This window comes from Acipenser ruthenus, chromosome 41 (genome assembly GCF_902713425.1).
Source record: "Acipenser ruthenus chromosome 41, fAciRut3.2 maternal haplotype, whole genome shotgun sequence".
Taxonomy (NCBI): domain Eukaryota; kingdom Metazoa; phylum Chordata; class Actinopteri; order Acipenseriformes; family Acipenseridae; genus Acipenser; species Acipenser ruthenus.
The window spans coordinates 5,149,630-5,174,025 of NC_081229.1; the positions used below are offsets into that span (position 1 = coordinate 5,149,630).

A 24,396-nucleotide genomic window follows, 5' to 3' on the forward strand; every position below is an offset into this window, starting at 1 on the left:
CACCTGATCTCTGACAGTATGGTCTGGCCAGAGGCTTGGCAGTACTGCAGGGATCACTACACTGACCTAGTGAGCCTCACAAGCCTGGCTGCACAGAACAGAGTGTCGGAGCTCGTCAGGAACAGCACTGCGTCGCGATTCTGGATCGGCCTGCACAGAACCGTGGTGTATGATAAATGGTACTGGGTTGCTGGTAAGGATAAGAGGGCCCCCCTAAACTACACTAACTGGGCCCCTGGGGAGCCCAACAATCCTTACTATGAGCACTGTGGAGAGATGGTGCTGGGGGAGGATGGGGGGGCTGAGTGGAATGATCTGTGCTGCTATGAAAAGCTCCCCTTTATCTGTTTCAAAGGTTAAAAACACATCTGAAAGGTTTTATAGCACTGCTTCTCAAACATTCTGTAGTATAAAGTACTTTAGTCTAAAAAAAAAGCAATTTACAAAAACGTTATGGAAATATCTAAGTCTAAATTTTGTTGTATAAACGTAGCATGCGTGAATAATAAAGCAAAACAAAATCTTGTATGTGACAGAGTTTGGCAATGCCAGAGTCCTGTAGATGAAATGACTGTGTAGCAATCTTAAAGGGGCAATAATTACTTAAGAAAAGACTCCTCAATACTGATTGTGAGGAAGTGAGGTGGGGAAGCATAATAGTGTTGCACAGGCTTCAGTGCACAATGCTTGTCTTATGGGTTTCATGGCACAGCGCAACACTAATATGATTCCTCTCCTCACTTCCTCACAATCAGCATTGAGGAGTCTTTTCAGAAGCTGCTGTTCACTTGTTTTTCTTTTAATTCAGGATACACAGCTATTTAAAATGCCAGGCTGTAGATAAACTGCTGCATCCTGGTACCTGTGCTGTAGGTCACTGGGTCTGATTGAGGCTGGACCATTGGAGAGAGTTTGAACTGCAATACAAGGACTGATCAGCTACCAGGAAGCAGCAGCAACTTGGTTTAAATTATTATTATTATTATTATTATTATTATTATTATTATTATTATTATTATTATTATTATTATTATTATTATTAATATTATTATTATTATTATTATTATTATTATTATTATTATTATTTATAACGTTTTCTTTTAAATATCTACATATTACAAATTGAAGTATAAAACACAAGCAATGAACCAAAAGATCTTCAACATAAGGAAATGTCCAGTGATCTTATTGCTGGGGATAATAAGATATAAGAACATGGATTTTAAACCTTGGGCAGCATCATATACGATGTATTGTTAAGAGGGAAGTAGAGAGGGTGAAAGGGTCTTAATTAATATATTTCTAATTTCTGCTTTTTGCCTTTAAAAAAAGATTCTATTATATTTAAGTAGGTTTTACACATTTAAATAATGCTCTCATATTTCAGTAAGGAATGTACACAAACTAGACAGCCAACAGGGCCTGGTTTCTGATGATGCAGATTGCACCTAATGCTAATCTGTGTTCGAATGTAGTTAATAGGTACACTGTAATCATATTTAACTAACCAAAATAGATACTATGGTATGTACTGAGTGAGTCTCTTCTGTCTATTTATATTCTGTATTGCTGAATATATTGATAGTCTGTATTTTTTGCTGGTATAAAAATAAAAATAATGATTTGGTCTGAATTTGTCTTTTGTTTGTTTGTTAGTTTGTTTGTTTCTCTAATTATAACAACACCTGAAATGTATTTCATTATGAACTACACATTTTTAGTCCCAGAAAACTGTTATATAGTAGCTAGCCTGCATACAAGATGTCTGGGGTTATACTACCATCTACTTGGTAAAAAGGTATGGTGTGCTATGGATATTTACAATTTGAAACATAAACTGAGATGCAAATATATTATTCTGAAGAAGCAGGAGTTCTGAAGCTGTCTCACACAAGGAGAAGGTAACGAGGGCCTATTGTTAATACATCAAGATAACAAGAAAAAGTATGCATAAGTAAAATTATTAATGAGTATTATGATGATGGCGCGGATTAGTTTTTTTACAATCGTAGCAGCTGTAGTAAATCAGCTGAACACATTAGATTGATTTATGAGGAAGAAGGAAAAAATGCACAACAATTCAAGAATAAAACATGAAAATAACTGAATGCGAATGAGCAGTCTGTGTTTTGCCTCATTTCGGGTTTCTGGTGACGATGATAAATCAGTAAAAATGAAGCTGTCGTGATTTATGTGTCATCAACAAGCCTCAAAAGAATTACAGCCTGATGGTTTGTAATCCACATGCAATCCTCCGGTGGCCCCCCAGGGTTGCTGCTGGGATTCGTAATCCACATGCAATCCCCCAGTGGCCCCCCAGGGTTGCTGCTGGGGTTCGTAATCCACATGCAATCCTCCGGCGGCCCCCCAGGGTTGCCGCTGGGGTTCGTAATCCACATGCAATCCCCCAGCGGCCCCCCATGTTTGCCGCTGGGGTTCGTAATCCACATGCAATCCTCCAGTGGCCCGCTAGGGTTGCTGCTGGGGTTCGTAATCCACATGCAATCCCCCAGCGGCCCCCCAGGGTTGCTGCTGGGGTTCGTAATCCACATGCAATCCTCCGGTGGCCCCCTAGGCTTGCTGCTGGGGTTCGTAATCCACAAGCAATCCCCCAGCGGCCCCCTAGGGTTGCTGCTGGGGTTCGTAATCCACATGCAATCCCCCAGCGGCCCCCCAGGGTTGCTGCTGGGGTTCGTAATCCACATGCAATCCCCCAGCAGCCCCCCAGGGTTGCTGCTGGGGTTCATTTTCCATAGTTTACAGTACAGATGAGTTAGGGCAGCAAACCAGGCAAGTTCCACATTGTCCTTCATATCCAGAGGTGTGTGTGGGACGGGGGTTACACTGATCAATGTGTTATTATGCAGTTACTAGAAAGGAATGTTACGTAGTAATAAACGTTACCTGACACAAAAGCAGTTCAAGCATATCCACATTTGTTTTACTGTGCAATAGAGGTTGGTAATACACTTGTAGATCCTGCATCTTTAAATAAACTTTGAATGAGCTAGACTGAATCAAATGAATCTTTTTCTATTTCTTACATTTCATTATTTGTAATATGTGTTGGTAACAATTGTTTGGGGGCTAACGCCAATCAAATTGAGAGCATACTTTCTTTGCTCTCTTTTAATAATATGTGTATTTAAAATACCATCTCAACTTGATTAGAGGTAACCAAACTATTATTATTATTATTATTATTATTATTATTATTATTATTATTATTATTATTATTATTATTAATGTATGTAGCAGACTTTCAGGGTGGATTGCAGCGTACTAAAGTTAGTCCACTTGATGCGTCTAACTCGTGGATTAAGCAGGTTTAAGGTTTAGCGAAGTGGGATCTCCCAGGGCTGGTCTCGTAAGAGCTGGCACAGAGTCGAGAACCCTGTTCTCCTGAGCTACTGAGGGGCCACTAGGAGAACTGTCGCTTCCTCTAACCGGACCTTCGCCAAGAAGGCTGGGAGCAACGGTATTGGTAAGAACGCATAGACGAGTGTTCTGGGATATCCTCCACCATCTCAGGGCTGCTGAGCACGTGCAAGACACTGTCAGACAACGGTGTCTGTCGCGCTTCGGGTGTAAATGGAACGCATTGAGCCACGCTTGGAGCGGGCGCATGAGTAGTAGAGCCAACTCTATGGCTGATATGGTTGCGGCCATTAGACCCAACAGTTTTTGGAACTGTACTAAGGGGATCTGCGATCCATGTTAAACAGAGAGAGAGAACCCTAAATATCTGCTACGTGCACCGTGCGTTCGTGCACTAGCGCTGTAACACTTTAGTGCGTACCGAGCATCGCGTGCACCGAGTACCGTGCGATACCGTGTCCGTGCATTGGCACTGTGGCGCTGGGCACCGTGCGTACCGAAATACCAAAGTACCAAGGGCTGTGTGTGCACCGAGGGCAGCTATGCAACGGTGCCTACCCTAACAGCGTGGTCACACACCTGGTCAGCGTGTAGCATACACCAGGGAGACACAAGGGCCGAAGCCACGGCGCTGAGTTGAAGGCAGACAGCAAAAAACACTGCAGAAACAGATGGGGGAGAACACACTCTTGTTTGTTTAGCAAGCCCGACTCACCAAGGTGGGCGGGGCTATGCAGCCGGTGAGGTCAACTCTACAGCAGGATGAATGTAAACAGAGCTTAAAATCAATTACAATAAAATGGCTAAAAATAAATAGTTTCAGTCTACAAGGTTTTGAGGAGTCTGGATACAGAGGGTTAAAGATTCTGCTCGTCACTGTGAAGCGCCTTTGATTCAAATGTGATAATGCAAAACAGTCTGGAAATATGACATGTTTGCAAATCAAAGCTGGTGTCCTGCCTTTCACCTGGCTCAGGGGGGGGCGGGGGGTGGTTAATGCACTAGACCAGTGCTTTTCAACCCCAGTCCTCAGGAACTCCACTGTCTTCTGGTTTTCAACCCCGAGCTCTCACTTACTTAACCCTTCATTAGACCTTTTGAATTGTTCTCAGCTCCTAAAAGGTTGCAGCTTTCAAGTTATTTATAACATTTTAAAGTTGTGTTGAAATACTGAACTATTTAAGAGCTGAAAACAATTAAAAAAGGCCAAATTAAGCTAATTATAAGTTCAATTAAGGGTTTAGTTAAATAATGGAGAGCTCAGTTGAACACAGGGGTCCCTGAGGACTGGGGTTGAAAACCATTGCACTAGACTATCCTGTCACCTTTCTCTGGAGTTCTGGGTTCCAATCAGGAGGTTTAGGTGGCACAGTGGGTTAGTGTTAATGCACCTGAAGTCCTGGGTTCCAGTCAAGGGGGCTCTGTGGCACAGTGGGTTAGTGTTAATACACCTGAAGTCCTGGGTTCCAGTCAAGGGGGCTCTGTGGCACAGTGTGTTAGTGTTAATGCACCTGAAGTCCTGGGTTCCAGTCAAGGGGGCTCTGTGGCACAGTGGGTTAGTGTTAATGCACCTGAAGTCCTGGGTTCCAGTCAAGGGGGTTCAGTGGCACAGTGGGTTACTGTTAATGCACCTAAAGTCCTGGTTTCCAGTCAAGGGAGTTCAGTGGCACAGTGGGTTAGTGTTAATGCACCTGAAGTCCTGGGTTCCAGTCAAGGGGGCTCTGTGGCACAGTGGGTTAGTGTTAATGCACCTGAAGTCCTGGGTTCCAGTCAAGGGAGTTCAGTGGCACAGTGGGTTAGTGTTAATGCACCTGAAGTCCTGGGTTCCAGTCAAGGGGGCTCTGTGGCACAGTGGGTTAGTGTTAATGCACCTGAAGTCCTGGGTTCCAGTCAAGGGGGCTCTGTGGCACAGTGGGTTAGTGTTAATGCACCTGAAGTCCTGGGTTCCAGTCAAGGGGGCTCTGTGGCACAGTGGGTTAGTGTTAATGCACCTGAAGTTCTGGGTTCCAATCAGGGGGTCTAGGTGGTGCAGTGGGTTCATGTTAATGCACTAGACCAGCCTTTCACCTTTACCTGGAGTCAGTGCCCTGGTGCAAGACTGTAAAATAGACCACCCAAAAAAAGGAAAAAGAAAAAAAGCTGCAGAAGCTGCAGCACAACCTAAAGAAACTTTTGAAAATAAATACATCAGCAGCAAAACATGTTAAGATGACTGTGAACAAGACAATAATCAATCAAGTAACAGTATATCCAAACATTTTAAGAAATCAATTATGTAATGAGATGAATCGATTTGATTAATAACTAGGTTTATTTAATATTGAAACATATTAATAGCGTCAAATTAGTTACAAAATCATATTAATCATAGGCATCCAGTTGGATTTTTAAATTAATGGTAGTACGAAAGTTAGTATGAAAAAAACACGTCTGCATCTCCAAACTTAGTCCACAGTATAAATGCTTTCAATACAACTCATGAGCGAAAACATCATTCTATGAACACAGTTAACAAATGAATATCTCAAAAGCATATCATTTTTTAAAATAGTGAATTTTAACCATCTGTTGTAAATGTTAGTTTCACATCTACCAGCAGAACAATCACATGACCTGAACACCCCTTATGGAACAAACATATCTTATTAATATATGGTAGAAAAGTATGATCCTTATACTTTTCATGTATAGAAATTGGCCCCTTTTTATATGTTTAAAATATATGGGATATATTTAAAATACATTTTAGTCTGTGATCCATATATTTATTTTATATGGATTACAGACTAATGAAAATTAAAATTTTGATCACCGTGTGTATACTGGGATTGTTGGAACTAGGATAACCAGGATTGCTAGTACTGGAAGGAAAAGGGACACATATTGACTCATGACTTGGCGTCGGACTACATAGTCAGATTTACATTGATTTCAGGTAGACAAGATTTCCAAATCATGCCGGATTCCAGAAAAGACAGGTTCTGGATTGTAGAGGGGATCACACTATCAATTACAGAAGGGATTTTGTCGGGACCCAAAAATTATGCCGCATTATTTCGAATAACTTTATAGAAAGTCTGGATTATACAGGTTTTATTGCATGAGGCTGTAACCCACAATGCTGTGTTCTGTGTGGGGATTAAAGAGCCCCAGTTCTGGTCCGGTTGAACAAGCTGGCTATTCCCTCCAGATCCAGCTGATTTAGTTTTAAACACACCTCTTCCTGAACCGCAGTGTTAAACAGGACAGTTCTGAGAATGAGATGCTATCCTGTGTCGCTCTATGAATCCTACTCTGGATAGCTAGCACTTTTCTTAACAATGTATTGTTTTTTTTAGGATTTTGTGTGCCTGCTACCAACCAGATCAGAAAACATGTGTTTGTGGAAACTGAGATGACCTGGTCTGAAGCTCAGAGCTACTGTAGAGAGAAGCACACAGACCTGGCCACTGTGCGCAGCCAGGAAGAAGCAGAGCAGCTCTTAAATATTATAGGAGATTCTCTCACTGATACTGCCTGGATCGGGCTGTATCATGATGACACTCAGAACTGGCAGTGGTCTAACAGCGATGATGTCATCTACTACTCCAACTGGACAGCAGAGCTCTTCTGTGCTTCAATCAATTCACTGGGAGAGTGGGAGGATCGAGTCTGCAATGAGATTAAAGCTTTCATGTGCTACACAGGTAAAGATCTTGCTGTTTCTATACTGTGAATATGTATTATTATTAAGATGTTTTTGTTTTGTTTTTACAAATTTGATATTTTCCTTTGGGCTTAGAGCCTCTGTGATTTGCTGTTTGTGTTTACAGAGACAAGCAACATCACTGAGAGATACACCCTGATTGAAGAACTGAAAACCTGGACTGAAGCTCAACAGTACTGTAGAGAACACCACACCGACCTCGTCAGCATAAAGAACGCCAGTGAAAATGCAGACCTAGTGAAGAAAGAGCAGGGCAAGCCCTTCTTGATAGGCCTGTTCAATAACCCGTGGAAGTGGTCACACCAGGGGGATAACTACACATTTCACAACTGGAACACAGGGGAACCAAACAATGCGGGAGGCAATGAGAACTGTGTTGAGATAGGTGTAATGGGTAATCAGTATTTATCCAGAGGGGAATGGAATGATGTGAATTGCAGGTTGATGCTCCACTTCTTCTGCTTTGACGGTAAGGCTTCCTGTTCAGTCTGTGTTCTTGTTCAGCTCAGTGTTTTTACCCCAGTCTGTGAGCAGGGACTCAGAGGCCCAGTTCATCTGATCCTACAGTAGCTGACTGACCCCTAGAGCAGGGCAGGATGAAACGTAGAGATCTGAAGAACCAGAAACCAGTCACTATAGGTGCGTTTACACTTACAACTCGGACCAGAGCTGTGCTAGAGTTGATCAGATTAAAAGATTCTTATCATCTGAGCCACCCCGTTCACACTTAAGCACAGACCTAAGCTGGCTTCGGCATTGTATGGGCGTGCATAGCTCCTGAACTGTAGTGTGCCCGATGATGTCATATCGGCTACCCGTTGCACAAAGATATTTCCGCTCCCCGAAACAGAGATGCAGAAGTGTTTCAAGCAACAAGCTTGTCATTTTGTGTCATTTGTGTGTTTCTACTTCAAGGTGGTCGTTCCATCAGAAACAGAGCGCAGCATCAAAAACTTGCATATCGGTACCGTCTACTATGTAAATAACACCAGTTTCTTTAAATGTCCACTTCCAAAGTCTCTTCTTCAGGGGTATGGGGATATTTAAAGAAACAGGTGTTATTGTAAACATTAACAAATCAGCTTGACAACTCTTCTTAGATGTACATCTTCTTGTTTATTTTCTTACACATGAAAAAAATGTATTTTTGCTATTCAACAAAAGTAAGCCTCATTTGTTTAATGACTTCATCAATCAAAATGTACTTTATATAGCACCTTTCATAGTGGAGTGCTTTACAAGATAGTGAGAAACAAAACAAAATACATTAAACAGTGAAAACAATGCATAATACATTATACAGTGAAAAAAATTCAAACCATTAAATACAATGAAATACAAGGCATAGTACATTAAATACAAGGCTAGGATGTGAGTTCTAAACATTGTGGATGCGTGTGTCATACAGAATCATAACCTAAAGATACAGTGAAAAATCTGAAATAACAAGTTTGACAACAGCTAATAACTGATATCAGGATTAAAGAGCATGGAAAATAAGAGAGAACAAGTGGGTCTTGAGAGTTGATTTGAAGCGAGCGACTGTGGGAGCTTCAAGCACTAAAGCTGGGCAAGAGAGTTCCAGAGAGTCTGAGCCATGAAGCTAAAAGACCGTGGTGCACTTTTTTGGGGGTATAACAAGCAAGCCAGAGTCAGAGGACCGCAGCTTGCATGCAGGGACAAAGCGGGTCAGCAGGTTGGAGAGATACTCTGGACCTGTGTGAAGGGCCTTGTAGACAAGCAGGAGAATTTTGAAAGTAATCCTGGACTTAACAGGTAGCCAGTGCAGTTGGGCATGACGAGGGGTGATGTGTGATGTGTTTTATACATCTGGTAAGGATCCTAGCAGCAGCATTCTGAACCAGCTGCAATCGGTTTATGACATGTGACAGTTGACCACCATAGAGAGAGTTGCAGTATTCAAGTCAAGATGAGACAAATGCATGACAAAGTATCTCCGCATCCGAGAGGATCTTTGAGATGTTACGGAGGTGGTAGAAGGAAGATTTGACCACCGATGAGATTTGGGTATCAAGGGAGAGGTTACTATCCAGAAGTAGACCAAGGCTTCGTACAGTGAGGGAAGGCAGTAGCAGACAGTTTAGGGAGGTAATATTGAGATTCTTAAGTTGAGTTGAGTTTTCGATCCTACTAGAAGAAGTTCAGATTTGTTAGTGTTGAGCTGAAGAAAACTGGCAGACATCCAGGTCTCAATGTCTTTGATGCAAGGTGAGAGCCGAACCATGGCAGAGGGACATCCAGGGTCGAGTTGTAGGTTGAGCTGGGTGTCATCTGCATAGGAGTGAAACATGAGGCTATGTTGGTAGATGTTGAAGAGAAGAGGCCCAAGAACAGACCCTTGAGGGACACCGCAAGTGACCGGGTTTGCGTCAGCACTGCTTCCATCATAGAAAACAGACTGCATGCGTCCAGATAGGTAAGAGGACAGCCAGGAGAGACAGCCAGAGGTCCCAGCATAGCTAAAAGAAACATCTACGCCTTTCAGTTGTGTCCGTTCTCCCCCCAGAACTCATGTTTATTCACCAGATACTAACAATGCATCACAGTACTATCAATGATACAATAACGCCTTTCATAAATCAAAAGATTTCCATCTTGGGGCGAACACAGTCCTTTGTTTAAAAGTGAAGCGCTTTAGGAGGATATATATTCACATCATGGTCCTTACGATGATACACTTTGAAAAGTAAAGCCATTCATTTAAGCGTTTGGCAGAGGTGAGTGTAGAAGAGAAGGAAGAGAGGAGTGAGCAATAGAGATCCAAGGCAGCAGGGAGACTCGTTTTCTTCAATTTCTTTTCAGCAGTGCGGAGTTCAGTATGAGCCTAGTGGAGCATGGTGGGGAGAAGCGGGCAGGTCGAGGGGTGAGAGGGCAAAGGGAGTCGAAGCAGGAGGTGAGGGACGATAAAAGGTTGGAGGTAGCCGAGTCAACAGAGAGTTTGGAGAAGGAGTTGATAGAGGGGAGGTGCGAGAGAGCAGCAGAGGAGAAGACAGAGGGGGAGAGAGAACGGCGGATTTGATGAAAGGTGACAGAGGGGGTTGGTGGAGCAGGAAGGGATGGAAGCGACAGAGAAAAGGAGATAGTGGTGATCAGAGATATCGAGAGGAGATATCAGAGATATCCAGAGGAATTGGGGGGAAGCAGTCACGGGTGAAGACAAGGTCCAGTTATTTTGGGAGTGGGTTAAACAATGTTGATGTTGTGCATTGTATCAAGCTGCCCTCTTCCCTTATGGATATTAACACCCGAGTCTCTTCATCGCTCCAGCAAATGTAAGTGGAGGATGGACACAGGTTTTGATCAGACATACCTAGGAGAAATTGCATAGGAGTATAGTTATGCACATTTACTACTTAGTAGTACTTTACAATAAAGTCTTTTTGACAGTTGTTTGGAAAGGTATTTGCAAGTGTATTCTGAAGTACTGTACAGTAGCTCTAACCACCTGAATTCACAAGCCCATGAAGCAGTTTATCAACCATTTTTAGTAACAGTTTTAAACAGAGATTTAGTAAATGCAATCTGTATGATACTTTGCAAATGCATTTAATCCATGGCATGATTAGCATTATGCAAAGTTTTAGGGAACACTGAGAAAAAAGTGGGGTTATCTGCAACATCAATCTGATAAGGAAAATACTGCAAACAAAAAATGCACTTTCCTGCTGCCATCTTTGGACCATGGTAACTTACGTACTCCCATGTGGCTTTAGGTAAGGCACTTGAGTGCGCTAATTAACATTTTCACGAGAAACTCATGCTTCCGTGTGTTAGTGGATGTTGATTTCACGAGCATTTCTTTGATTCTCACGGGTAAATGAGACTTTGCCATTAAAATAGTATGATCGTTTTTTGGGCCATTTTCACGAGCTTTCCCTGCCAACATGCACACGCATTGCCAATTCATGAGACAAACCACTCATGTAAACTGGCCCAACGTTGACATTGCCCACGAGTGTACATGGCAAACGTGAGCCATCTCAGGGACTGCTGTGTTCACAGCACAGCAAAACCAGACCAAAGCCATCGCAGAGCCCCCTCTGGAGCAGGACACTTTTAGGACAGCTGGACCTGGGCTGGACGTGGATGAAACCTTGGCTGGACCTGTGCCGGCTGTGTTTACATGACAAATAAAAGATATCTCGGAGTCGGCTTAAAGTGGCTCGTGTAAACGGGGTACAAGGAGCAGCTACCCCTCATTGTTACACACAGGAGAGACAAGTGCTGAAAATACATTCTAGTTTTGTATTTAAAAACATTGATCCCTTCAGGATGAATGAGACAGCATGTCATTGTGAGCATTGCCCTGGTGGAGACAGCAGCACAGACACAGTTTCATTAAAATACTTTTTTTTTTACAGAAGCAGAACCCACAAGCCTCCCCTCCACTCCGGTCTCTCAAGGTATGGAGTGCAATAATTCAGTGTGATTCAAAACCCACAGCAGGAATCTGGCTTTGTTAGAAACTTTCTTTTTTCTCATTTTCTTTTTACAGAAGCAGAACCCACAAGCCTCCCCTCCACTCTGGTCTCTGTGGAGGGGAGGCTTGTGGGTTCTGCAGTTTGTGGAGCGCAGTTTGTTTTAACTGTTTAATTTGATGGTGAGTTTCTCATTCAGACTGAAATGCTGCATCTCATTGTCAGCATTGCCCTGGTGGGGCAGCAGCACACACACAGTTTCATTGAATCACATCTTCTTACAGATCCCAAACCTTCAAGCCCTCCTTCAACACCAGTCACTGGTGGTATGGAGTGGAATCAGTTCAGTGTGATTCATAACCACAGCAGGAATCTGGCTTTGTTATAAAGTCCTCAATTATTTGATATATTATAACTTATTTTATTTCTCTTACGGATCCAAACCCACCTTCTGCACACTTTTTTTTAAACGTATTTATTGATTTAATTATTTTGTTCTTATTGATTCATCATTTTATTATTATTATTTAATTATTTTCTAACAGATCCAACCCCCTCTGAGTCGCTTTCTACACCGGCCTCTAAAGGTATGGAGTGAAATCAGATCAGTTTGAATAACAGCCCATTGCAGGTTCAGAGTATTTTACTGTTGATCTCTATCATAAACACACCAAACTTCTTAAATACATTTTAAAAAACGTTATTTGATTTCTCAATATTTTATTTTGTATTATCTACGGGTTCAACACGTTAAATATTTAGGCGATGGTGAGTGTGTTTTCCTTTGATAATAATTCCAGTGTATATTACATTAGTTACTGGTGCAACTCTCTATTAAGGCTTTTGAGTGTGTGTTTTAATTTTATATTAAACTGACTACAGCAGTTTCTTTCAACCTTTTAAAAAATATATATATACCCCACACCCTGATACCACAACCACCAAATGTGATCATTTCTACAGATCCACAGGACACCACCATTGTTCAGTCTGACTCTCAGAACTCTCCAACCACCGGGCCAGCCGCTTCCCAAACACCAGATGGAGGAGAACAATCCCAGCAGCCTTCCACGATGGGCGGCACCTCTCCTCGAGCCAGCTCCCCTGGGCACTCCAGCTCCTGGCGCTCTGGCACTTCACCCGCAGTAACAGGTGGGTACCGTGTCATAGGGTGCAGTGAAACCAGACCTTCATAGCCTAAACTGACCAATAATCTGAACCACACAGCTCTCATAATGAAATGCAGACTGAAGCAGAATTTCAACAAAGCTGCATTTGGATGAGCTGTATTAGTGACTGTATTCATTATTAGTTTTATTTATTATTATCATTGTTATATCTTTTTACCAGTCACTCTAGTCCCTGAGGAGCTCCACCTGATCTCTGACAGTATGGTCTGGCCAGAGGCTTGGCAGTACTGCAGGGATCACTACACTGACCTAGTGAGCCTCACAAGCCTGGCTGCACAGAACAGAGTGTCAGAGCTCGTCAGGAACAGCACTGCGTCGCGATTCTGGATCGGCCTGCACAGAACTGTTGTGTATGATAACTGGTACTGGGTTGCTGGTAAGGATAAGAGGGCCCCCCTAAACTACACTAACTGGGCCCCTGGGGAGCCCAACAATCCTTACTATGAGCACTGCGGGGAGATGGTGCTGGGGGAGGATGGGGGGGCTGAGTGGAATGATCTGTGCTGCTATGAAAAGCTCCCCTTTATCTGTTTCAAAGGTTAAAAACACATCTGAAAGGTTTTATAGCACTGGTTCTCAAACATTCTATAGTATAAAGTCACTTTAGTCAAAAATAAAAAGCGATTTACAAAAACGTTATAGAAATATCTGAGTCTAAATTTTGTTGTATAAACGTAGCATGTGTGAATAATAAAGCAAAACAAAATCTTGTATGTGACAGAGTTTGGCAATGACAGAGTCCTGTAAATGAAATTTCTGTGTAGCAATCTTAAAGGAGCAATAATTAATTATGAAAGACTTATTGAGGCTGATTGTGAGGAAGTGAGGTGGGGAAGCATTATACTGTTGCACAGGCTTCAGTGCACAATGCTTGTCTTATGGTCTTCATTGTACAGTGCAACACTAATATGATTCACCTCCTTATGATCAGCATTGAGGAGTCTTTTCAGAAGCCATTGTCCTCCACTTGTTTTTTTTAATTCAGGATACGCAGCTATTTAAAATGCCAGGCTGTAGATAAACTGCTGCATCCTGGTACCTGTGCTGTAGGTCACTGGGTCTGATTGAGGCCGGACCATTGGAGAGAGTTTGAACTGCAATACATCATATAGGATGTATTGTTAGAGGGAAGTAGAAAGGGTGAAAGGGTCTTATTTAATATTTGTCTAATTTCTGCTTTTTGCCTTTAAAAAAAAGATTCTATAATATTTAAGTAGGATTTACACATTTAAATAATGCTTACATATTTCAGTAGTATTTAAAACATTTGAACTTGTTAAATTAGTTTTTACATATTTAAGAAGGTGTGTCTGTAGTTGGGTCCTGGATATTGTCATCAGCACCAGTATAACAAAATCTAAAGAAAACTTTTATTTTCCTTGTTTGCACTTTTGTGTTGCTTCCCTGAGCTACAGCAGAGCGGACATTCATACCCCCCTGCTGCTGCAGGTAGTCGCAGGAGTGTGTCTGTTTAGAGAACATTAGAGTGACACAAAGAGGGAGGGAGGAAACTTGTGTGCCAGCCTGCCTGCCTGCAACTGAAACTACCTGCCTCTAGGGAATGTACACAAACTGGACAGCCAACAGAGCCTGGTTTCTGATGATGCAGATTGCACCTAATGCTAATCTGTGTTGGAATGTAGTTAATAGGTACACTGTAATCATATTTAACTAACCAAAATAGAAACTATGTTATGTACTGAGTGAGTCTCTTCTGTCTATTTATATTCTGTATTGCTGAATATATTGATAGTCTGTATTTTTTGCTGGTATAAAAATAAAAAAAATGATTTGGTCTGAATTTGTCTTTTGTTTGTTTGTTAGTTTGTTTGTTTCTCTAATTATAACAACACCTGAAATGTATTTCATTATGAACTACACATTTTTAGTCCCAGAAAACTGTTATATAGTAGCTAGCCTGAATACAAGATGTCTGGGGTTATACTGCCATCTACTTGGTAAAAAGGTATGGTGTGCTATGGATATTTACAATTTGAAACATAAACTGAGATGCAAATATATTATTCTGAAGAAGCAGGAGTTCTGAAGCTGTCTCACACAAGGAGAAGGTAACGAGGGCCTATTGTTAATACGTCAAGATAACAAGAAAAAGTATGCATAAGTACAATTATTAATGAGTATTATGATGACGGCGCTGATTAGTATTAATAATCGTAGCAGCTGTAGTAAATCAGCTGAACACATTAGATTGATTTATGAGGAAGAAGGAAAAAATGCACAACAATTCAAGAATAAAACATGAAAATAACTGAATGCGAATGAGCAGTCTGTGTTTTGCTGCATTTCGGGTTTCTGGTGACGATGATAAATCAGTAAAATTGAAGCTGTCGTGATTTATGTGTCATCAACAAGCCTCAAAAGAATTACAGCCTGATGGTTTGTAATCCACATGCAATCCTCTGGTGGCCCCCCAGGGTTGCTGCTGGGGTTCGTAATCCACATGCAATCCCCCAGCGCCCCACCAGGGTTGCTGCTGGGGTTCGTAATCCACATGCAATCCTCCGGCGGCCCCCCAGGGTTGCTGCTGGGGTTCGTAATCCACATGCAATCCCCCAGCGGCCCCCCAGGGTTGCTGCTGGGGTTCGTAATCCACATGCAATCCTCCGGTGGCCCGCTAGGGTTGCTGCTGGTGTTCGTAATCCACATGCAATCCCCCAGCGGCCCCCCAGGGTTGCTGCTGGGGGTTCGTAATCCACATGCAATCCTCCGGTGGCCCCCTAGGGTTGCTGCTGGGGTTCATAATCCACATGCAATCCCCCAGCGGCCCCCCAGGTTTGCTGCTGGGGTTCGTAACCCACATGCAATCCTCCGGTGGCCCCCTAAGGTTGCTGCTGCTGGGGTTCGTAATCCACATGCAATCCCCCAGCGGCCCCCTAGGGTTGCTGCTGGGGTTCGTAATCCACATGCAATCCCCCAGAGGCCCCCCAGGGTTGCTGCTGGGGTTCATTTTCCATAGTTTACAGTACAGATGAGTTAGGGCAGCAAACCAGGTAAATTCCACATTGTCCTTCATATCCAGAGGTGTGTGTGGGACGGGGGTTACACTGATCAATGTGTTATTATGCAGTTACTAGAAAGGAATGTTACGTAGTGATAAACGTTACCTGACACAAAAGCAGTTCAAGCATATCCACATTTGTTTTACTGCGCAATAGAGGTTGGTAATACGCTTGTAGATCCTGCATCTATAAATAAACTTTGAATGAGCTAGACTGAATCAAATGAATCTTTTTCTATTTCTTACATTTCATTATTTATAATATGTGTTGGTAACAATTGTTTGGGGGCTAACGCGAATCAAGTTGAGAGCGTACTTTCTTTGCTCTCTTTTAATAATATGTGTATTTAAAATACCATCTCAACTTGATTAGAGGTAACCAAACTATTATTATTATTATTATTATTATTATTATTATTATTATTATTATTATTATTATTATTAATGTATGTAGCAGACTTTCAGGGTGGATTGCAGCGTACCAAAGTTAGTCCACTTGATGCGTCTAACTCGTGGATTAAGCAGGTTTAAGGTTTAGCAAAGTGGGATCTCCCAGGGCTGGTCTCGTAAGAGCTGGCATAGAGTCGAGAACCCTGTTCTCCTGAGCTACTGAGGGGCCACAAGGAGAACTGCCGCTTCCTCTAACCGGACCTTCGCCAAGAAGGCTGGGAGCAACGGTATTGGTGAGAACGCATAGACGAGTGTTCTGGGCCATTCGTGCGGAGGTGGGAGGATATCCTCCACCATCTCAGGGCTGCTGAGCACGTGCAAGACACTGTCAGACGACGGTGTCTGTCGCGCTTCGGGTGTAAATGGAACGCATTGAGCCACACTTGGAACGGGCGCATGAGTAGTAGAGCCAGCTCTATGGCTGATATGGTTGCGGCCATTAGACCCAACAGTTTTGGGAACTGTACTAAGGGGATCTGCGATCCATGTTAAACAGAGAGAGAGAACCCTAAATATCTGCTGCGTGCACCGTGCGTTCGTGCACTAGTGCTATAACACTATAGTGTGTACCGAGCATCGCGTGCACCGAGTACCGTGCGATACCGTGTCCGTGCATTGGCACTGTAGCGCTGGGCACCGTGCGTACCAAGATACCAAAGTACCAAGGGCTGTGTGTGCACCGAGAGCAGCTATGCTTTCCTGTCCAACCACTCTCTGCTTGACCCTCTCCAATCTGGCTTCCGCTCTGCTCACTCCACTGAAACCGCCCTCCTGTCTGTCACCAACTCACTTAAATGTGCCCGAGCTGCCTCTCTCTCCTCTGTCCTAATTCTCCTCGACCTCTCTGCTGCCTTTGACACTGTTGATCACTCTATTCTACTATCATCTCTTGCTGACCTGGGGATCTCTGGCACTGCTCTGGCCTGGTTCTCCTCCTACCTCTCCAACCGCACTTACCAGGTAACCTGGCGTGGAGCAACCTCCACACCTCACCCTCTCTTAACTGGAGTCCCCCAAGGGTCAGTCTTGGGTCCTCTCCTGTTCTCTCTCTACACCCGCTCCCTGGGCCCCCTCATCGCATCCTATGGTTTCTCATACCATTTCTATGCTGATGATGCTCAGATTTTCCTCTCCTTCCCCACCTCTGACTCCACCATCTCCTCCCGTATCTCTACCTGTCTGTCTGCTATTTCCTCCTGGATGCACTCGCATCACCTCAAACTCAACCTCTCTAAATCTGACCTCCTTTTCTTTCCCTCCTCCTCCCCCTCCTCTGATCTCTCTATCTCTGTTCCTCTGGAATCTACCACACTCTCTCCCTCTTCCTCAGCTAAGAACCTTGGAGTCACCCTGGACCCCTGCCTCTCTTATTCCCAGCACATCTCCACTCTGGCACGCACTTGCCGATTCTTCCTGAGCAACATCCGAAGAATCCGACCCTTCCTCACCAACTATGCTACCCAGCTCCTGGTCCAGGCCCTGGTACTCTCCCGCCTAGACTACTGCAACTCCCTCCTGGCTGGCCTCCCTGCGTCCGCCACCCGTCCGCTCCAGCTCATCCAGAACTCTGCTGCTCGCCTGGTGTTCTCTCTACCTCGCTTCGCCCACGCTACTCCACTACTCCGCTCGCTCCACTGGCTCCCGATCACCGCTCGCATCCAGTTCAAGACTCTTGTACTAGCCTACAGATGCCTTGATCAGACTGCACCCAGCTACCTCCAGACCCTCATCTCTCCCTACACCCCCACTCGACCTCTCCGCTCCGCCTGCACTAGAAGACTGGCTCCACCTCCGCTACGCTCCCCTGCTTCCAGAGCCCGCTCCTTCTCCACCCTTGCTCCGCAGTGGTGGAACGACCTTCCTACAGATGTCAGGACTGCCCAGTCCCTGACCACATTCCGGCGCCTCCTTAAGACTCACCTCTTCAAACAGCACCTGTAGAACTCCTCTGTTGTATCCTGGGACACTATCACCCTTCATTTAAATATGCTTTATTTTGCTCTTATCTGCCCCCTATTTTACTGCATTTAATCCTGTACCTCAGAATATTGTAATCTGCCAAGTGTTTAATCTGTAGTATTTTGTACTTAATCATATCCTGATGTAACTATCACTATTTAATCATATCCTGATGTAACTTTCACTATTATCTGCTGTATTATTGAATTGTGGTTTGTCACACTTGAGAATTATTGTATTTCTTGTTCTTATTGTATGACTTATATTGTAACACTTGAATGTATTTGTATTTGCTTGCGATTGTAAGTCACCCTGGATAAGGGCGTCTGCTAAGAAATAAATAATAATAATAATAATAATATGCAACGGTGCCTACCCTAACAGCGTGGTCACACACCTGGTCAGCGTGTAGCATACACCAGGGAGACACAAGGGCCGAAGCCACGGCGCTGAGTTGAAGGCAGACAGCAAAAAACATGGTAGAAACAGATGGGGGAGAACACACTCTTGTTTGTTTAGCAAGCCCGACTCACCGAGGTGGGCGGGGCTATGCAGCCGGTGAGGTCAACTCTACAGCAGGATGAATGTAAACAGAGCTTAAAATCAATTACAATAAAATGGCTCAAAATAAATAGTTTCAGTCTACAAGGTTTTGAGGAGCCTGGATACAGAGGGTTAAAGATTCTGCTCTTCACTGTGAAGCGCCTTTGATTCAAATGTGATAATGCAAAACAGTCTGGAAATATGACATGTTTGCAAATCAAAGCTGGTGTCCTGCCTTTCACCTGGCTCAGGGGGGGGCGGGGGGTGGTTAATGCACTAGACCAGTGCTTTTCAACCCCAGTCCTCAGGAACTCCACTGTCTTCTGGTTTTCAACCCCGAGCTCTCACTTACTTAACCCTTCATTAGACCTTTTGAATTGTTCTCAGCTCCTAAAAGGTTGCAGCATTCAAGTTATTAATAACATTTTAAAGTTGTGTTGAAATACTGAACTATTTAAGAGCTGAAAACAATTAAAAAAAGGCCAAATTAAGCTAATTATAAGTTCAATTAAGGGTTTAGTTAAATAATGGAGAGCTCAGTTGGACACAGGGGTCCCTGAGGACCGGGGTTGAAAACCATTGCACTAGACTAGCCTGTCACCTTTCTCTGGAGTTCTGGGTTCCAATCAGGGGGTCTAGGTGGCACAGTGGGTTAGTGTTAATGCACCTTAAGTCCTGGGTTCCAGTCAAGGGGGCTCTGTGGCACAGTGGGTTAGTGTTAATGCACCTGAAGTCCTGGGTTCCAGTCAAGGGGGCTCTGTGGCACAGTGGGTTAGTGTTAATGCACCTGAAGTCCTGGGTTCCAGTCAAGGGGGCTCTGTGGCACAGTGGGTTAGTGTTAATGCACCTGAAGTCCTGGGTTCCAGTCAAGGGGGCTCTGTGGCACAGTGGGTTAGTGTTAATGCACCTGAAGTCCTGGGTTCCAGTCAAGGGGGCTCTGTGGCACAGTGGGTTAGTATTAATGCACCTGAAGTTCTGGGTTCCAATCAGGGGGTCTAGGTGGTGCAGTGGGTTCATGTTAATGCACTAGACCAGCCTTTCACCTTTACCTGGAGTCATACATCAGCAGCAAAACATGTTAAGATGACTGTGAACAAGACAATAATCAATCAAGTAACAGTATATCCAAACATTTTAAGAAATCAATTATGTAATGAGATGAATCGATTTGATTAATAACTAGGTTTATTTAATATTGAAACATATTAATAGCGTCAAATTAGTCACAAAATCATATTAATCATAGGCATCCAGTTGGATTTTTAAATGAATGGTAGTACGAAAGTTAGTATGAAAAAAACACGTCTGCATCTCCAAACTTAGTCCACAGTATAAATGCTTTCAATACAACTCATGAGCGAAAACATCATTCTATGAACACAGTTAACAAATGAATATCTCAAAATCATATCATTTTTTTAAATAGTGAATTTTTACCATCTGTTGTAAATGTTAGTTTCACATCTGCCAGCAGAACAATCACATGACCTGAGCACCCCTTATGGAACAAACATATCTTATTAATATATGGTAGAAAAGTATGATCCTTATACTTTTCATGTATAGAAATTGGCCCCTTTTTATATGTTTAAAATATATGGGATATATTTAAAATACATTTCAGTCTGTGATCCATATATTTATTTTATATGGATTACAGACTAATGAAAATATATGGTGCACTGTATATTTTCGTCCCTTAGAACCTCCTGACACTAGCTCTGCAGTGGTGGTGCAGTGGGTTAGTGTTAATGCACCTGAAGTCCTGGGTTCCAGTCAAGGGGGCTCAGTGGCACAGTGGGTTAGTGTTAATGCACCTGAAGTCCTGGGTTCCATTCAAGGGGGTTCAGTGGCACAGTGGGTTAGTGTTAATGCACCTGAAGGCCTGGATTCCAGTCAAGGGGGTTCAGTGGCACAGTGGGTTAGTGTTAATGCACCTGAAGTCCTGGGTTCCAGTCAAGGGGGCTCTGTGGCACAGTGGGTTAATGCACCTGTCAGAAGCCAGAGGGTATGTCTCCAACCTCTTGGTTTAACAACAGATAGTTTGAGTCGACAACACCTTGAGGGTCCTAGATGCAAAGGGTTAAAGCTTCTGCTAATCAATGTAAATAGAAAAAAAAAGAACGAGCGAACAGCTGGTGTGCTGTGAAACGCCTTGGATTCAAATGTGATAATGCAAAACAGTCTGAGAATATGACATGGAGGAAAGCAAACTCTATGCAAAGAAAACTGGTGTCCTGGCTGTCACCTGACTCTGACTCGGGGGGGGGGGGGCTAGTTGCAAGATTGGATTTAGTTAATGCACTAGACCAGCCTTGTAACGCTCTTTGGAGGCCCGGGTTCTAATCTCGGGGTCCAGGTGGCGCTGTTAGATTAATGTTAATGCTCTAGACCAGCCTTTCCTTTCACTTTTATTTTTTATATTTAACAAAACATTTATATATATATATATATATATATATATATATATATATATATATATATATATATATATATATATTATATTATATATATATACACACAGTACTGTGCAAAAGTTTTAGGCAGGTGTGAAAAAATGCTGTAAAGTAAGAATGCTTGCAAAAATAGACATGTTAATAGATTATATGTATCAATTAACTAAATGCAAAGTGAGTGAACAGAAGAAAAATCTAAATCAAATCCATATTTGGTGTGACCACCCTTTGCCTTCAAAACAGCATCAATTCTTCTAGGTACACTTGCACAAAGTCAGGGATTTTGTAGGCATATAGTCAGGTGTATGATTAAACAATTATACCAAACAGGTGCTAATGATCATCAATTCAATATGTAGGTTGAAACACAATCATTAACTGAAACAGAAACAGCTGTGTAGGAGGAATAAAACTGGGTGAGGAACAGCCAAACTCAGCTAACAAGGTGAGGTTGCTGAAGACAGTTTACTGTCAAAAGTCATACACCATGGCAAGACTGAGCACAGCAACAAGACACAAGGTAGTTATACTGCATCAGCAAGGTCTTTCCCAGGCAGAAATTTCAAGGCAGACAGGGGTTTCCAGATGTGCTGTCCAAGCTCTTTTGAAGAAGCAAAAAGAAACGGGCAACGTTGAGGATCGTAGACGCAGTGGTCGGCCAAGGAAACTTACTGCAGCAGATGAAAGACACATCATGCTTACTTCTCTTCGCAATCGGAAGATGTCCAGCAGTGCCATCAGCTCAGAATTGGCAGAAAACAGTGGGACCCTGGTACACCCATCTACTGTCCGGAGAAGTCTGGTCAGAAGTGGCCTTCATGGAAGACTTGCGGCCAAAAAGCCATACCTCCAACTTGGAAACAAGGCCAAGCGACTCAACTATGCACGAAAACACAGGAACTGGGGTGCAGAAAAATGGCAGCAGGTGCTCTGGACTGATGAGTCAAAATTTGAAATATTTGGCTGTAGCAGAAGGCAGTTTGTTTGCCGAAGGGCTGGAGAGCGGTACACGAATGAGTGTCTGCAGGCAACAGTGAAGCATGGTGGAGGTTCCTTGCAAGTTTGGGGCTGCATTTCTGCAAATGGAGTTGGGGATTTGGTCAGAATTAATGGTCTCCTCAATGCTGAGAAGTACAGGCAGATACTTATCCATCATGCAATACCATCAGGGAGGCATCTGATTGGCCCCAAATTTATTCTGCAGCATGACAACGACCCCAAACATACAGCGAAAGTCATTAAGAACTATCTTCAGCGTAAAGAAGACCAAGGAGTCCTGGAAGTGATGATATGGCCCCCACAGAGCCCTGATCTCAACATCATTGAGTCTGTCTGGGATTACATGAAGAGAGAGAAGCAACTGAGGCTGCCTAAATCCACAGAAGAACTGTGGTTAGTTCTCCAAGATGTTTGGGCCAACCTACCTGCCGAGTTCCTTCAAAAATTGTGTGCAAGTGTACCCAGAAGAATTGATGCTGTTTTGAAGGCAATGGGTGGTCACACCAAATATTGATTTGATGTAGATTTTTCTTCTGTTCACTCACTTTGCATTTTGTTAATTGATAAATATAAACTATTAACATGTCTATTTTTGAAAGCATTCTTACTTTACAGCATTTTTTCACACCTGCCTAAAACTTTTGCACAGTACTGTATATATATATATATAGAGAGAGAGTTTTCTTTTTTTGTAACCATCTTATTTCTTCTACTCATAAAAAGAAAACGCTATGCCACACATCCTCCCCCCCCCCCCCCGAGTGTGCAACACTGACCGGCCATTCCAAGGCCATCCCCTCCCTTAAAACACCCACCCTCGAGTCCACCAATGTCCCTTTTCGCCCTCTTCCACGGGCGGACTTGAGGGTGGGTCGGTCCATGTTCCGGCCCAGCCAGGTAGGGACATCGCACCGGCGACGAGGGAACCCACTGGTTTGTCAGGGGTGACCGTAGCGACAACCGGGGCACTGGAGGCTGCAGAGGCGGGCAGAGGTGTAGCGACGTCCAATCACCCAGAGGGAGCGAAGTAGTGACCAGGGGGAGCCCAAGCGATGTCTGGGAGCAGCGCAGCGACGTCTTGGTGCTTGGGGGGAGTGGAGCAGGGAACCAGGTGGAGAACTGAGACCGGTTCTGCAGACTCCTGGGCTCCAGGTGTAGTGTAGGGAGTTCCAGGCAAACCGGCAGGGTATCCAGGAGCGAGGGGCAAGGGACTGCACACAGCGGCACCGGACTGGACCACAGGGGTGGTGGTCGGGGCTGTGGTGGACGTGGGGTCTTCACCTCCTTCCCCTCTAACTCGGGCCACGGCAGCTCCTCCCCCTCTGGCTCGGGCGGCGGCAGCTCCTCCCCCTCTGGCTTGGGAGACTGCGGAGCTACCCTTGCCTGCTCCCACTTCTGGAGCAGCAGCTCCAGCTTGGTTGGCTCCGGCTCTGGTATCCCGTTCTCCTGTCTCCATCTCTGGTTGCTCTCCCGCTGCCTGCGGGTCATCTCCTGCATCTCCTCTGTGGACTTTTTGAGAGTCCTTATCAGCTCTGCAATGTCCATTATTCTCAACTGTGCTGGTCTGTAGGGCTGAGCACCGCTGCCACCACGTCTAACATGAGCCTTGCGGCTCGGGTTCGTTGGCCCTTTAAAAACTTGACCCAGCACAGCAGACTTTGATTTTTCGGTGCTTATGAGCAATTCTTTTTAATTAAACACAAAATAAACAAACCAAAATAAACAATAAACACAAAACAAAATAAACACTTGGCTCTTTTTGAGCATTAACTACACGTACAATGACCCTCACTAAATACCGGAACACAAAACCACACATTTTACCGTGGGGAGGATTTCAACCCCCTCCGCACGTGCCACAGCTATTAAATACAGTTTTCTTAAGTGCGATTAGCGGGCTGTCAGAGTTTTGATTTGGTCCCAGCCTATGTATCGAAACGCGTTCTGTTTGTTTCTTCTTTTGTTTAAATAAATAATAAAAACGTAACAGGAATCTGATGCTTAATATTTGCAGTCAAGTCTGAAAGCAGAAGAGATTTGTGAGTGTGCGACCAGCCTCGTCTCTATGAGCGACATCGAGGAAAGCATACATGGTTTACATCATTGCTGTCAGCTGTTTTTTTTTTAATTCTGCAGAAACATTAGTATAAAATGTCTTATGGTCGACACCTCTTTTTGGAAAAAAATTTTGCTGCACATGAATGCCTTCAAGATTATATATATAGATTTAAAGCACGAAATCTAAGTAATTAGAAGT

At 43.6% G+C, this 24,396-nt stretch overlaps 2 protein-coding genes across 3 annotated transcripts in view; both read left to right on the forward strand.

Moving 5' to 3' along the window:
- Positions 1 to 1,618, forward strand: part of LOC117964807 (macrophage mannose receptor 1-like) — a 6,260-nt gene extending 4,642 nt beyond the window's left edge. For both annotated transcript variants that reach the window (XM_059010973.1, XM_059010975.1), the window contains one exon: positions 1 to 1,618. This exon is cut by the window's left edge and continues 23 nt beyond it. In XM_059010973.1, the coding sequence (XP_058866956.1) occupies positions 1 to 360 (360 nt within the window). In that variant the 3' untranslated portion in view covers positions 361 to 1,618.
- LOC117433891 (macrophage mannose receptor 1-like) overlaps positions 1 to 14,476 on the forward strand; it is a 34,054-nt gene extending 19,578 nt beyond the window's left edge. The window contains exons 6-9 of the mRNA XM_059010633.1: positions 11,467 to 11,508; positions 12,069 to 12,110; positions 12,487 to 12,675; positions 12,874 to 14,476. Of these exons, the coding sequence (XP_058866616.1) occupies positions 11,467 to 11,508; positions 12,069 to 12,110; positions 12,487 to 12,675; positions 12,874 to 13,256 (656 nt within the window). The 3' untranslated portion in view covers positions 13,257 to 14,476. The remainder of the gene's footprint in view (positions 1 to 11,466; positions 11,509 to 12,068; positions 12,111 to 12,486; positions 12,676 to 12,873) is intronic.
- The last annotated feature ends 9,920 nt before the right edge of the window (positions 14,477 to 24,396 follow it).